This window comes from Pholis gunnellus, assembly GCF_910591455.1.
Source record: "Pholis gunnellus genome assembly, chromosome: 7".
Lineage (NCBI taxonomy): Eukaryota > Metazoa > Chordata > Actinopteri > Perciformes > Pholidae > Pholis > Pholis gunnellus.
In genome coordinates, this window is record NC_136533.1 from 2,846,094 (window position 1) to 2,859,435 (window position 13,342).

At 41.6% G+C, this 13,342-nt stretch overlaps 2 protein-coding genes across 3 annotated transcripts; one reads left to right on the forward strand and one right to left on the reverse strand.

The window, feature by feature from the left end:
• Positions 1-2,073: 2,073 nt before the first annotated feature.
• gtse1 (G-2 and S-phase expressed 1) lies at positions 2,074-9,033 on the forward strand. Of its 2 annotated transcripts, none has more exons than XM_079163286.1 (12): positions 2,074-2,185; positions 2,401-2,473; positions 2,777-2,834; positions 3,385-4,060; positions 4,650-4,811; positions 4,978-5,113; positions 5,288-5,704; positions 6,143-6,194; positions 6,935-7,135; positions 7,224-7,443; positions 7,932-8,051; positions 8,709-9,033. In XM_079163286.1, exons 2-12 carry the CDS (start codon positions 2,452-2,454, stop codon positions 8,796-8,798), a joined length of 2,154 nt encoding a protein of 717 aa, XP_079019412.1. In that variant the 5' UTR covers positions 2,074-2,185; positions 2,401-2,451; the 3' UTR covers positions 8,799-9,033. The 2 variants fall into 2 exon arrangements, with proteins under 2 accessions (XP_079019412.1, XP_079019413.1); XM_079163287.1 differs by having other exon boundaries at positions 8,712-9,033.
• A 790-nt stretch (positions 9,034-9,823) lies between these two features.
• LOC306698358 (uncharacterized protein) lies at positions 9,824-13,041 on the reverse strand. Its single transcript, XM_079162630.1, has 4 exons — positions 12,823-13,041; positions 11,302-11,524; positions 10,745-10,882; positions 9,824-10,402 (listed from the first exon to the last, which is right to left on the reverse strand). The coding sequence occupies exons 1-4, from the start codon at positions 13,002-13,004 to the stop codon at positions 10,145-10,147; spliced, it is 801 nt and encodes a 266-aa protein (XP_079018756.1). The 5' UTR covers positions 13,005-13,041; the 3' UTR covers positions 9,824-10,144.
• Positions 13,042-13,342: the final 301 nt, after the last annotated feature.

The following is a 13,342-nucleotide window of genomic DNA, read 5'->3' on the forward strand; positions in this document are numbered from 1 at the left end:
GCTCGTTTTATTCTGACGAGTTAGTTTAGTGGTTTAACTTTCAAGGTCTGTGAATGAAATGTTTAAAGTCCTGCAGCTTTAATAAGGGGGGGGGGAGCTGTGTTTGTAGACAGAAGAGTTTAAGTAAATGTCTAACATTGGATTATATTCTAAAGTTTTTGTAAAAAAAAAAGAAGAGAATTTAGGTTGTTGTCGTTTCAAATTATGTAAAACCAAAAGTTATTAAAAGTTATAAACAACTTCCAGAGCAGGATGTTTGTGACGGAGCTTCACACCAGACAGAAGAAGAAGAAACTCGTCGTCCCTGGTGCTTCACATCAACCTGTTGAAGCTCCGCCTCCTGTGATGCTTTTATGACATCATAAATCCTTCCTTTTCAGGCTCCACCTTCTCCATGACATCATACCTGTCCTACAGGAAGCCTGGAGTCATTCGCTCTTTATATCGAACGTCCTAAAAACATGTTGGACCGACAGAGACTCACATGCTTCACATTTAAACGTCCAACTAAGACGTTCAATTATTTATTTATAATAATCTGAGCGCTGACATTATGATATAAATGAATTAATAAAGTGAACCAGGTCATAATTATGTTAATGCACCAATATTATTATTTAGGCTTTACCAAACAGGATCTGTAATACAAACAAGCCATGAAATATTAAACTAATTAAATAATATCAAACGGATGAACGTCCTTAATTTAACACACAAAATAGTTTTTATAACTTTATGAGTTTTTTATCTCATGTTTCAAGAAAACATTTTCTAGATCGTAATTTCATGAAAAATAGTAATATGAAAATAAAGTTAAAAACGACATTAAAAGTTGTTTTACTGTGAGAGTGAAGACGAGAAGTTTCAGTGTTTTCTTTGAATAAATTTGTTTTATTTATAATTTTAATATTGTGACAACCTGTGGAGTTTTTTTTATATTTTGGAAAAATTAAGATGAAATTATTTTTGATAATTTTACAAGAAAAAAACTCAAAATATAAGTGTGATATTAAAGAGTTTAAATATTATGTGTAATAAAGTAACATTGGAATTTCCAAAGAAAAATTGTTATTAAACATAATGTTATGAGAGAAATCATTTTACAAGAAAAGAAATCGGGATAAAGTGGCAACGTTTAAAGGAAAAGGTCGTAATTTTACAATTTAAAATCTGTTTTAGTTCAGAACATATTCAATCATTTCTAAATTATCCAAAAGTAGTTTCTTTTATTTGTACTACTATCACTTGGAGAGGCAGAAACCGAATGTTTTAACCATTCATCCATTGTTTATTTAGTAGTGGAAGAAGTATATTGGTCTTTAACTTGAGAAAAAGTAGCAATAGTACATTAATAGTACACAGTGTAATGCGGTGAAAGATGGTGTGATTTGATTGAAGAGCTTCTAAATGAGTTTCTGTGTAACTGATACTAAATGTCCTCGTTTTCTATTCTACATTCTACCCAGTTGTGTTTTGCCTGTTTTATTTTGTTTTATTTTGTTTTATTAAAAGAACCAAAACAACAGTATAGAGAGCACAGGAAAACTCATGACAAAATATATTTAAATAAATGTTAATAAATGTGTACACTTAAGAATAAACACATTCATTTAGACCTATGAAAAATATCTAAATAAATAGATTAAAAACGTATGTGATAAACATTGCATCTTTTCTCCTGTCTTTCTTCAGTCTGTCTTTATGAATATTTTTGATTCTTTTTTGATAAGAAAAATCAATCCAAGCTTTACTAATAAAATGCGTTTTTAAATAAACTTTGACAATTGCTGTAAAGGATTAATATTGTAATGTTTTTACGACTTAATTATTTCTATTATCTGTCCCTTGTTAATGTAAATAACTTATTTAATTGGCATCAAACGTATCAATTATATTTAAAAGCCTTAAAAAAAACTATTATATTATAGTATTATATTCCTTTAGCGGTATAAAAAAAAAAAAAAAAAAAAACCCGGAAATAGTTTTGTAACACTACAAACCCCACAATTCTACTCATTGCTTTCGTCACACGCACTTCCGACCAATGGCTGAGTGGGCCAGAATCACGTGACCAGCAGCGCAGCAGATTTGAATCGTTTGTGAGGTTAATGTGTGTTTTCTTCGTGTCACCGTTTGAATGCGAAGCAGAAAAGAAGATTTGTGAGTTTTTCAGAGGAACTTGAAGGTTTGTAGTTTCTTTACTTCAATTAAACTGTGAGTTCCAGGTTTAAATGTAGTCCGTTTAAAGCTAACAGTTGACCTTTGGTTGAGCTAAAGCGTGCTAATGTTAGCTAACGTTAACGCTAGCACGAGTAAAGCTCGTGTTTTAAGTGCAGTCTTTAGAGTCTTAGTGTTAAATATTGTCATTATAGTCATGGTTACATTATGGTCCCGCTGCAGGTCTGATCCGGATCCATCTGTTCCCCCCACAGAGAAGAACCAAACAGCGGGATGGACTGTGGAGCTAACAGCGGTAACGTTTACACTAAAGTTAACCACGGTGTTAACAACTAACCCAGAGTCATTGTTAACTAACCCAGAGTCAGCGTTAACTAACCCAGAGTCGTTGTTAACTAACCCAGAGTCGTTGTTAACTAACCCAGAGTCGTTGTTAACTAACCCAGAGTCGTTGTTAACTAACCCAGAGTCGTTGTTAACTAACCCAGAGTCGTTGTTAACTAACCCAGAGTCAGTGTTAACTAACCCAGAGTCAGTGTTAACCACGGTGTACACCGTGGTCGTGTGTTTTAAATGAGCTGTTTGTGTCTCTGATCAGATCTGTTCTTTCTCACCGATGAGAAGTTCGACTTCGATGTTTCTCTGTCACCTGCCAGGTAGGTTCTGTTCTACTCAGTGGAGGAGGAAGAAGTGAGAGTGTGTTTGAGAATACATTGTCCTGTGGACGTGTCAGAGTTGGATCCTCTCATTAAGTAAAAGTACTAATACCACACTTTAAAAAATACTTAAAAGCATTGAAACTGTAAGTTAAGTAGAAGTATGTGAGTATTATCAGCCAAGTGTACTTAAAGTGTGAATATATACACACACACACACAATGACATGCATTTGTAGAAGCAATTATTGCACTCACACACAGAATATGTATAAACAAATATTCAAGTATTTTAAATTAGAAATAGAATAAAACAGAATAAAGTATATAAAAGTAGCACTAAAGGGAGAAATGTACAGTTATGTTCATACATGTATTTTCTGGTTTCATGTTTCTGTTTGACTTTAAAATAATTATTTAAAAGCATAATTTTTTTTAAACTGAAATGTGAACGCTTCCAGGTTTACGTGTTAAAACCTGAGCTCAGTTTTGGAGCTGCATGTTCTGTTTGCGTTCCTCTCAGCTGTGATGTGTCTCTCTCTGCTCCGAAGCTCCAAAGGTGATGAAGATGAAGATGAGGTATTCGTGGGTCCCGTCAGCCACAAGGAGAGGTGCGTCTCCGTTAACGTGGCGTCTCTCGGCGGTGGTGCAGGAGGAGGAGGAGGAGGAGGAGGAGGCGGTGGCGGAGTGCGGGTGAGCTGGAGTCCGCTGAGCGGGGATCAGCTGGAGGCTGTGTGTCAGGAAGCGCACAGACTAGCCGACCAGCTGCAGTGCTCTGAACTGAGCAGCCAGCCACGCGGCGAGGACGCCGAGACCGCCGGCGCGACTGCCGACGAGGTCGAGTTCGTCCAGGACGCCGCGGCCAAACTGGGCGTGCTCCACCAGGCCGCCAGCGCACTCAGCCCCGTCAAACGGCAGACCTTCTGTGTGCAGGACAGTCCCATGAAGCAGCTGCCGCCGGCTTTCCAGCACCGCCTGCTGAGAGGAAGCAGCTCCACTACATCCACCCGCCCGGCCTCTACATCTACATCCACCCGCCCTGCCGCTACAGCCTTATCCTCCCGCCCCGCTGCCGGACAGAGCGCCTCCAGTCCCGCGGCCGGGGTCAAGCCTCTGCCCAGGACCGGGCTGCGAGGGAAAGGCGCCCCCGGCGTGGCCGTGGTGCTGCCGAGCAGACCGGCTGCCACAACACTGTCCTGTTCTGCCAGAATGCAACCACCGAGCAAAGTAGGAGACACGTTTCTGTGTTTTTACTCTTTGGATTCGCAGGTGAAACCGTTGGTTTGGAACAGCAGATGTCTTGTTACACCTTCTCCACTGCAGGAACTCAACAGCCTGTCGCCTTCAGAACCATTTGAGTCATTGGCTCTTCTTGTGTTTCCACTGTGGCTTAAAAATCAGCTGGAGAACAGATGTGATGATGTAGTGTTTGGTTGTTATTGCCCCGCTGAATCCATTTTTACCTGAACGTTACTGGGAAATGCTAAACATGGATTTAGTTCCCAAAACTCTCCCTCAAAGGAGGAAACAGAACCAAAGACAAAGGCAACATATTACGGGTTGTTCCTGCAGTGAAGAGGCATAATTATTATTCTGGCTGTTTCAATAGTGTTATCAAAGCAATAGTTAGAAATGTAAGCAATGATGTAGTTTGTTTAAACTGTAACAAAACCAAAGAGGGAAAGAAACTAAATGTATCTGTTTTACAGGGATTGTGTGTTATTTCTTGGCTGTGAGGAGTCTTCAAGCAGCCAGTGGAGAATCCACAAGTCTTTCTGCTGATCACCTGTCTGCTCTTTTATTATACTTGTTTCAGCCGTTGGGAAGTTGGAGGCGGAGCCCGTCCTGTCGCCTCTCCAGCAGAGCGGAGTCGTCTGAGGATCTGCTCTCTGATTCGGCGAGTGTGGCGTCTGACATCAGCGACTCCTCCCTCAACTCCAGCCTTCAGGGAAAGCGCATGCTGGCTCCGCCCATCAAGGTTAGCGCACCTGTTCAAAACAGACTCTGCCCAACCTTCACCTTTTAAAGCTGATTCTGAAGTCTGGGGGAACAGCTCTACCTGTTGGGCAGAGTCAGTCACTGCAGATGCTTTCTATTCTAAACATCCTGTATAAAACAATGTATATCACATTTATCTCCGTCAGCGGGCTCTGGGGAACATGTCGGGTGTGAAAGCTCCGCCCCCTCTGAAGAGGAGGCTGACGGAGAGGAAGAACACGTCGTCGTCCTCGTCCTCCGTGTCCAGCTTCAACTCCAGCCTCTCTCTCTCCCCCGCTACAGGTACGCTAACTCGTACCCAAACGCCTGCCGTTTGTCTGTGTCCCCAGCTAAAGGTACGCTAACGGCTAACACATGTTAATAGTCAACATCCCGTGTGCGGGACTTTCAAAACGGAGTAGGCCAACAGTAACCACACATTAGCAGCTATCAAGTATCTATGCTGTCTCCTCTCAGGTAAACTGAACTCATCTCTGAGCCGGAGTCAGAGCAGCTCCACTGGCCCCGCCCCCATCAGCAGACCGGCCAATCAAAGCAGACCGCGCCGCTCCACCGTCTACGCCGCCGCAGAGCCAGCGCCCTCCACCGCTGGCCGCCGCTCGCTGTCCACACAGGCCAGGAAGCTGTCTGAGGTGGAGCGTGTCAAAGCCACCAGGGCCACGCCGCTTAAGAGAGCCGAGGCCACGCCCCTTAAGAGAGCTGAGGCCACGCCCCTCCAGGTGACGCCCGCCAAGAGGGTTTTGGAGCGGACGGCCTCCATCCCCGCCGCTGCCTCGGCCCGGCTGCAGAGCGGCTTGAAGACCAAATCCAAACCAGAGGCGCCGGTCGTACCGACAGCCGGCGGAATCGTCAGAGGAGTTCGCCAAGGAGACGGTAAGAGACGTCGGTTTAAACGGTTTGAATTAATTTAGAAATATGTTATTCTGTCTGTGTTTCAGACTTCATTCAAACCAATAAAACAAAATAGAAGATCAGACACAAAAATATGAATTCTGCTTCTAAAATCAGCACAAACGAACTCAACTCTGGTGGATATCGCTGGATATTATTGTCCAAGTTAGTGTCTTTGCAATATTTCAATTAATTTAGCTAATTGCTAAACATAGAGTGAGCGATGATGCTGACATGTTTTGAAGCAGATATAGATAGCAGAGATATACACAACTACACCTCTGTCTGGTTCTGTGGTGAAATGAGGACACATGTCCGTCTCTCACTCTGTCCGTCTGTCTGTCTCTCACTCTGTCCGTCTCTCACTCTGTCCGTCTCTCACTCTGTCCGTCTCTCACTCTGTCCGTCTTTGTGTTTCAGCTCCAGACGCCTCAAAGCTAAAGAGGTTGACGTCCGTGAGCGGCGTGGACAGGTAGAGGACATCACACAGACGACTGTACATTTACATCACTCACGTCTGTGAAAGTACCTCAGATTTACTGATGATGATACATTTTACTCCTCAGTGTGAAAATCTCAATATTTACTTATTTGAATGAGACACAAACAGAGGAGAACAGATATCCGTATGTTTGTATTTACAGAGCGCTGTTCATGGTACTCAAAGCAGTCTAACCTCATGAACCGGAGGCTTTTATCCTGTTGAAAAAATAAAATGAGGCTCTACATGCTCTATATATTGAGCTATTTACATTTTACAACTTATTGTTAAAACATCTCCGCAGGCGGCAATTCTGTCAGATTCGCCGAATTTTTGTCACGTGACTGTTGGTCTCGGATGAATCGATCATGGCTTCATAGCTGCACTGAAGAGCTCAGAATTTAATGTTTTTTACAGAATCTGGTTACTTCAAACGGTTTATTCAGGGCGAGAGTTTTTGATGAAATATTAAAACGTTAAGCTTCGGTTTGGTCACTTTTTCTGACTGAAGCGTTCGTCACACATGATGTGTTCACTGACCATCGGAAAGATGATAATCTGATGACGTTATTTTTTACAGCTTCTGGATTTGATAAACTGTGTAGTTTTGGCGATTATTTTAAGAAAACATGCTTTTCAAACTTTTTAGAAGTTTGGTGCGTTGGGTTAAATTCTACCTGCCTTGCTGACTGATCAGTGATGTCATCAACTGGCGCCTTCCTCTCCTGCAGTCTTCCTCAGAAGCTGTCTGCTGGTCCTCAGACGCCCTCTGCTGGCAGCTGCACGTCGCTGCAGGCTAAGACGAGGCGTCCATCCGGCCTCCCCACCCCCGTCAGGCGCAGGATGTCCGCCATCGCCACGCCCACCACAGCCCCGCCCACCTTTGGCTTTGGCCCCGCCCCCGCCTCAACCAGGAGAGAGAGAAGCTGCAGGTGAGACGCTTTAAACTGCTGTCGAGCAAACGGAAAGCTGAGATCGCCATGAGTCGTTCATCGCTGTGTTGTTGTTGTTTCTGTGTAGCCCCGCCCCCGAAGACGCACAGGAGGCGGAGCCTGTTGATGCCCCCAACGTCCAGCCCTTCTGTCTGGAGGAGGAGCCACCCGCTGCCCCGCCCACCAGCCCTTCACAGCCTGACCAATCGGAGAGCACAGATCCTGGAGCTCCGAGTCAGGGCGAATCAGAGCCCATCAAGACACTGATCGAACTGCAAACTACAGAGGAGAAAAACAAGACACAGGAGGTCAGAGGTCACACACACACACACACACACACACAGGTCTGTTTACTGCCTGGATTTTTTTCGATATTTAATTTAACGGATTAATTTCAAATTAGTGACCTACAGAGTGAGCTTTGTTCTCATCTTGAGTTTTTGGTTTTGTTGGAGCATCTGATGAATCTTCAGTTTGTCACATTTTTTGAGGGAAGAATCTCCAACAAACCAGTTCGTCGCGTCGTCGCAGGTTTGCGTCTCGCTGCAGTTCGTGGTTTCATCCGAGGTTTTTAATCCCGCCAGAGTTTCAGCGGCTAAACTCATGTTTGTCTGTTCTGGAGTTTCACATCTCAGTGCTTTTGTAGCTTCTCCCTGAATGTCTAGTTTGGAATATAGTTTCACTCGTGTTTCTGTTCACTCTGTCAGATACTCGTGTTGTTATACAGTTAACTGATCACGATGAAGTGTGACGGTTCATCTTATTTCACCCCTCTGACTCTCTGCTCTCTCTTCAGGTTCTCCTGTTGTTGGATCTTCCGGCGCCGACTCTGCACATTCAAGAGAAACTGCTCATCGACTTGACCAACACCCCCGACCTGATCCGGACCAGCAGCAAGACCTGCACCTCCACTCAGGTAACAGCTGACGCCTCGGTTCACGTATTAATATCCACAAACACAGTTCAGTGTGTTTTTATACAGTAACGGCCTGCATCAAACAGAGTCCCTCATCCTTCATCTACAGGTAAACAATGATGACGTTTGTTTGTTTAAGGGGATAAATAATAATGCATAAAGTAAACTATTATAATAAATGATTTAAAATGGATTATCTGTTGGATTAATGGATGTTTTGTCCTTGAGGGGAGATCTGTCTTGTGCTACAGTGTGTAGCATTTAGGGAAATCCTTTAGCAGAGATGGAATATAATATTAATAAGTATGTTTTCTTTAGTGTGTAAACACTTCTAAATAAGAACGGGTTTCCTTTAGAAAGAGCCGTTTATATCTACATACGATTAGTTTCCCTAAACATGTAATCAGCAACTATTTTAATAACGATCAATCGGTCCGAGTACGTCTTTAAGAAGAAAAACTGTCAAAATATTCAGATTCCAGCTTCTTTAATGTGAATATTTTCTGGTTTCTTTGCTCCTCCTGTGACATTAAAACGGAATATCTTTGAGTGGTGGACAAAATAATAATATAATAATAATAATAATAATAATAATAATGTCTCTTAAAACATGTCTGCAGGAGATCTTTAAATAGAACCTGTTTTTATTTCCTTCAGCAGCTGATCGACTTGACCTCTCCGCTCATCAAGTGGAGTCCAGAAGAGAAGAGGGAGAACAACGCTCCGCTCATCAACCTGTCCTTCTGACCCACGTTCCTCCTGAAGACCTGGATCTTCTGACCCACGTTCCTCCTGAAGACCTGGATCTGACGCTCTCTGCAGTAAACTGGACTCGGCAGGTTTCTGTCTTCAGAAACTCTTAATAATTATAATCCAGTTAAGTTAACTACTCGGTGAAGTTTTCACTGAAGTATTTTGTTTTAAAGATGAAAATATTCAAAGGTTGCTGAAGGTTTTCTGCATCTGATTGTACTTTTTATTCGTCTCCAGCTTGCTGCTCTTATTGATGTCTGAATAAATGTTGTTAATGTGACGACTGTGCATCATTCATCATTCATTCATTCATTCATTCATTCATTCATTCATCCATCATTATTATAAATGAAAATATAGAAATCAAACTGAAGGTGAGTGTGGAGACATTTCTATTGGCTGTTCAGCGTTAACGTAGAGACTCTGATGAGCACTTTGTTTTTTAAGATAATATAAAATAGAACTTTATTAATAAAGTGCCAGAGTTTGATCTAAGATTACAACAGAAGAAGAATAAAAAGTGACAGAGTAAAAATATAAACAATAGAGGGATTAATATTAAATGTATAAGATCAGTAAACTGACATCATTTTAGCATTAAGATCCTATCTGCTGTTTAAATTGTGACCTTTGTTCTCTGTGAACGTTCACCTGATTTCATGCTCCTCATGTGCAGCTTTAAGTTACTTCAAGGAACTCTATGTTGCATTAGGCGCCCCCTGTGGACTACAGTGGAAGTGTTTCTGAGCACCAGACTCTTTAGAAAACCTCTCATTGTGGACCGGTCTCTGCTTGAGTCTGAGCTGAAGTGGTTTCTTGTGAACCTGAATGATTTCACCGGAATCTAACCCGATGAGTATTTATAATAACTCTATAGAAATAACCAATCTTCTCTTTGTCTCTCTTAATCTTTTTCACATGATGACGACCAAACCTCGCCTGAAGACTTTGAGGAAATCTGTGTCCTTATTTCTCAAAGTGTCACAATTCTAAAGAACGGGTTACTTTTTTTCGTCCGTCTGTCAAATATAAAAACGGCCTATAAGATAGCCACATTAAACATTTACACACTGTTATCTTTGGTATGAAGAGACATTGATAAGACATTTGTTGAGAAATAATTTTATTAAATGTGGAATGGCTTATTGGAAAAGTTGAATCCGTCCATTCAGAGTACAGAGGCTGCTATAAAGGCCAATAACTGATATTCATTTGTGCTGATGAGACGTCATTACATTTGACAACATCAGAGATTACTACAAACATATTTCATGCTTTAAAGACGACACGCTTTCTGGCTTTTCAAAATAAGGCAAAGGAAACCAATAAGCGATCATCAGTCAGACCTTCATCAACAGAAGGCCGTAAGGACGGATGGCCTTTTTGACGATCTCCCGCGCTTTAGTTTCGTCCTCGATGCGAACCAGCCAGTAATCTTTTACTCCTTTGCATACCTCCCTGTACTCTGGGTTGATACGATTCTGCATGATCACTTTGTATTTGTGTCCGTTGCAGGGGAATTCTGTGGCGAAGTCCTTCGCGATTTCAAAGTCTGGAGTGGAATAAACCCCCTTGCCATACATGGCACGATGGCCTGGCTGTTAAACACAAGAAGGGTATGCATTAGAATGTATTAACTTCAAACTAACTAATCCGTATCTCCTCACACACTGAAGTTTTACCTTTCTCACTAATGTAAACTGTGATTCTAACACACACTTTGTGGAGTTCATTTTATACACATTGTGATTTCTTCGTCTGCTCCAACTTCAGCAAATAGCTTAAATGTCACAATATATTGTGTGCATGAGTGTATTATATGCATGCATGTATGATTATATATGTATGTATACATATATCAGCAACAAACATGCCAGATCTTGCTCTCACTCCATATGTATATTTCTTCACATGTTTCACAATAATGAATTTTTAAAAACCTTGTAGTTTTCTTCGGTGATGGCCTTCACATATTGCTCTTGCGTCCCGTGGTAGGACACAGGCCACTCCCCTGGCACCGACTCTGTTTCACGGCGAGTGTTTCCCAGCCAGGTGTTGTTCTCGTACTTATCCAGGACCTGAGACAAAACATTCCTTAACATTACCACGCCCATCAGTGATGTCACAGTGTACTGGAGTACACCTGCGCATCACTGCAGCGAGGTCAGAAGTTAAACCAATGGAATAAATGATTAAAGGAGAACTCCACCTATTTTACACATCCTAATCTATTTACTATTTACAGGCATCGCCACTAGATGGCGCCAAATCCTACACGCTGGGCCTTTAATGGGAAGCTGCTGTCAATAAGAAAACAAATAGCAAACAGTGATTTAGTTTAGAAACCAAACAATGGCTCAATTAATTACCCTTTTCAGACAATTTATTACTCTGCATTTTTTTTTTTTTTAGATCTGAAGCCAGAAGTCAGACGTTTGATTCTGTATTGTGGAATGTAGCCGGTTGATGCTGTATAAATTAAATAAAGCATATTCACCTCGAGGCCAAAACGCTGCCAACCACACGGGCGTTTGTACTCCTCCCCACCTCTGGAATATTTCTCGGTGTCTTTCAAATGGGAGAAATCATAGTTGAATCTCGGGTCCAAGTGCTCCTCGGACCAGACCGAATCCTTTGGGACGAGGGTAATCGTTCCAGTTTTAGGATCTGTCTTGATGTCTTCGTCCAACTTGATCAAGCACACCGGACGCGCTGGCGACCTGTAAAAGTTGGAGAGGAAGAAGAGATGCGATTTCAAAGCTCATGTCGTCTTTAAATGAAGAAATGTTCAGAATACCAACTCAACAGGGGCAACATGGTGAACTTTTCAGCACCAGTTTAGGAGGAAAAACAATCATTAGACTCTATAACTGGACTGGTGATGCTTGATGCTGATGATACTTTAATATGACGGCCGGATCTTAGGAAGAAAACAATCAGAGATGTTGAGAATAAAATGGAAATACATCTCGAAAAGGTTGCAGTGTTTTCACACGGAAGCGATGCTACTTCCAGAACAAAATGAAAAATGTATGAGGAAAATAAAACATCAAACCTAAACAATAGAATCCAGATTTAATTGTGCCAAATGTAGATGACTTGAAGTTCTATGTTTTACAAAAGATGTAAGGGTTTTGAGATTAAATTACACCAGTTGCTTACATCATTTATGAGTCCATCAGACCTTTCTCCTTTCACTGGACCTCATTCAATATGTTGGCATCATAACATTCACTAATGATCAGTTTTGCAGGTAATTGGCCATAAACCAAAGTATTAACAACTTTGTCCTGCAGACGGCACTGGAGTCAGTGGGCTTCTTTATCAGGGCACCATGCAGAGATGGACCCAATATTATGGCAACCCATCTTGCCACTTTGGATCATTTTCGTGAAAAGGAGAGCGGTTATGTTATATTTAGTTTTTGCACACCTATAGTATTGTTGTTGCATTAAAGAAAGCAGGTGTTAAAGTACTTAGGTTTTTATAAGTATTCACTATGTTTTATCTACTTTTATAAGATTTTCTTGCTACAAACCAAATTACAGCCGAAATAATGCGGATTTCTATTTTTTGAAACTAGAATATCATGTGCTATAGAATATCATGTGCTATTCATGTGCTCATCGGCTGATCCCATTTCTCCAGTTGATGAGTCTTATTAGCTTTTTTTCATGTGTTCATGAGCTTTAACTCGTAGTTTGGGAACAACATGGTTGTTTCAGCGTTGTTGTTCCGACTTGAAGGGGCTTTTACGAGAATTGTCCCCGTCGGTAACGCCCGTTTCCGATTATTCCGACACGTTTCAGATCCAATATTTAACGGGTTTCTCTCTGGACCAATGCCACACCCTTCCATCAAGTTTCATGAAAATTGGGCCAAACAGAGTATAGTTAATAATATTGTATTTGGTGGGGGTAGACCTAATAATAATACAGATGGTGATAATAATAAAAATAAAACTAGAAAGGATATATAACAATAACGATAATAATAAATGACATTTTGCCATAATTACCAGGATGCTCCACCGCATAAGGCCAAATGAGTCAGGTCCCTGATGCTCAGCTGCTGCAGCGCTGCTCCCAAAGAAACGTCGGTGGCCGCAGACCCATCATTGAATCCTTGCGTTTGAGCAGAAGTTAGGCCGTCGCTGCAGATCACCCTCATAGCTTCAAGCACAACTTGGTTATCGAACATCTTGACGCTGTCGTTGTAACAGTGGCGGCTTCTTGGCTTTCTTCTTCCGACAGATTAAAGGCACGGTTGGGCTCATATTTATAATGCCTCGGCTTTAGATCCTCCCTTCTGTCTAAGTGAAAGTGAAAGCAGAAGCACAGTTACTGTTAAGTGCTGCTGCAGCCTCTTATGTCCAGTCCATTATGACTTATTATTATTTCCTCCCAGTGAATGTCTGTGAGAGATACTTAAGCTCAAGAAATGCAAACACAGGTTCTTGGCAAGTTTCCATTACATGCAAAAAACAAAAGAAAATAAATCTTATTTCCTTCTGGTGGTATCAAGCCATGCAGATAGGA